Here is a 2,050-nt window from a genome sequence, read left to right as displayed (position 1 = left end):
AGTTGCAAACCCAAATAATGGGAAATTTGCCAGTCGAAAGGCTTCGAGCGCTACGACCTTTTCTTATATGTGGCGTAGATTTTTGTGGTCCAATTTATACCACATTAAAAATACGCGGTCGACCACCAGTAAAAACCTATATCGCAGTTTTCGTTTGTTTCACGTCTAAAGTAGTACACTTAGAATTAGTCTCTGACTTATCAACTACCTTTATTCTCGCCCTAAAAGGTTCATTGGTCGCCGAGGGATGCCACAGACGATATACAGCGACAACGCAACGAACTTCGTCGGCGCCGATCGCAAGTTGCGCGAACTCAAAGAGGCGTTTCTGTCCCAGTCTCCAGAAGTACTGAAATTCGCCGCCGTAGAAGGGTTCAAATTCGCCTTTATACCACTGAGGGCGCCGCACTTCGGCGGGTTATGGGAGGCGGCAGTGAAGTCCGCCAAACATCTCGCCGTGCGCGCAATGGGCAACGTGCTGCTCACCGCCGAAGAGCTAGGAACACTGATAGCCGAAGTGGAGGCCATCCTCAACTCTGCGGCCCTCGCACCGTTGAGCCAGGATCCCAACGATGGCGAAGCATTGACTCCAGCACACCTATTAATAGGGTGCTCCCTCCGAGCCTTACCACCGGCAGAAGTGCCAACGGACCGAGTTCGCTATTGCGAGAGATGGCAACTTGTTTGCTGTCTCAAGCAACAGTTTTGGCGACAGTGGTCCAAAACGTACATTACCAGTCTTCAGCAGCGCAACAAATGGCTGCACCCGAAACGCAACCTGCAGCCCGGCGATCTCGTCCTCGTCCACGAAGACAACACGCCACCGCAGCAGTGGGCACTAGGACGAATCGCCGCAACCGTAGAAGGACGAGACGGAAAGGTGCGAGTGGCAGACGTGGCAACCAAGGCATAGTAGCGCCCTATTCACAAGCTCGCCCTGCTGCCTGTCGAAGTTGAAGGATCATGATCCTGTCAAGGTGGCCGATGTTGCGTCATTATTTATAAACTTTATAAATCAAAAAATATATTTTAAGAACTTAATTTGTTAAAATAATTGTATGCATTATACAATTTTTTACATTATGTAAAATACTTACGAATTTGTAATATACAAGTATAACCATAATCTACTACTTATGTACTAGAATAATCTATTACAATGAATTTAAGATGCTGAATTGAATTAGAACTATATACTTACCCCTTTTTTTGTATACATACTTACCTCTAGTCTAAGCCGTTAGGTTAAGATTTAGGCTAACTAATGAACTGTTGGAATAAAGATTATGATTGTATAAAAGACTATAATCGCGAACGGACGTTCTTTTTTAACCGGGATTTTTTAAACCGAAATAGCACAGGCAATTAGCTTTTAGTTGCGCATACTAGTGAGTCCAACGTGTAGCACTTCAACCTTAAAAAAGCTTAAGGTTTTTTCAATGGCATTGGAACTTTCATCGTCAAGGCACTGCGGATACTTTGCTAGATTATTGGTAAAGGACGCAAATGCATTCATAACAAACCAAACGCGATATCTAACATAAACTTATAGCGGAATAATTGGAGTGTTGATAAAAAGGTTTATTATAATTTTAGATATACAGAAATCTTTTCGATTCTTTGCAATATACATTGAAGTATGTATATGCGTACAATTTCAAACTGATTCTTCCTAAAAAATTATAAAATTACGAAATATTGGGAATGGTAGAATTGAACTGCAAATACGCAGTGCAATGGATTAAAACTGGTACTGGTAATCAGTAGAAGAATGTTAACCACATGTATTCCAAAAGATAAAGGCAAGGTATCTAAACCTGATTTTTCCACGAGATTCGCATTTTTTTGTATAACTGACAAGAGCTACAGCGTCAAAAGTCAAAGCGATGCCATAAAATACCTCTGATCTGTAGGAATTTAAAGATAAAAAACCAAGATTGTAGTGTATTTTCTATGGAAAATTTTTACATGCCTCGGTCCAGTTCTTAATGTTAATATGTAGGGCTAAAATTTTTAGGGATGTTTTTTTTTTGGGGTATTTCCAAGGAAA

The 2,050-nt window shown here is 41.3% G+C and overlaps 1 protein-coding gene across 1 annotated transcript; it reads left to right on the top strand.

Annotated features, from left to right (window-relative positions):
• Nucleotides 1-247: 247 nt before the first annotated feature.
• On the top strand, nucleotides 248-609 carry LOC120781297 (the record flags this gene model as incomplete). Its single annotated transcript, XM_040113494.1, has 1 exon — nucleotides 248-609. A coding segment is annotated over exon 1 (362 nt), but the record flags the coding sequence as incomplete, so codon positions are not given.
• Nucleotides 610-2,050: the final 1,441 nt, after the last annotated feature.

This window comes from Bactrocera tryoni, unplaced genomic scaffold (assembly GCF_016617805.1).
Source record: "Bactrocera tryoni isolate S06 unplaced genomic scaffold, CSIRO_BtryS06_freeze2 scaffold_531, whole genome shotgun sequence".
Classification (NCBI taxonomy): domain Eukaryota; kingdom Metazoa; phylum Arthropoda; class Insecta; order Diptera; family Tephritidae; genus Bactrocera; species Bactrocera tryoni.
Note: the sequence above shows the minus strand (reverse complement) of the source record. Positions and strands in the feature narration are given on the sequence as shown.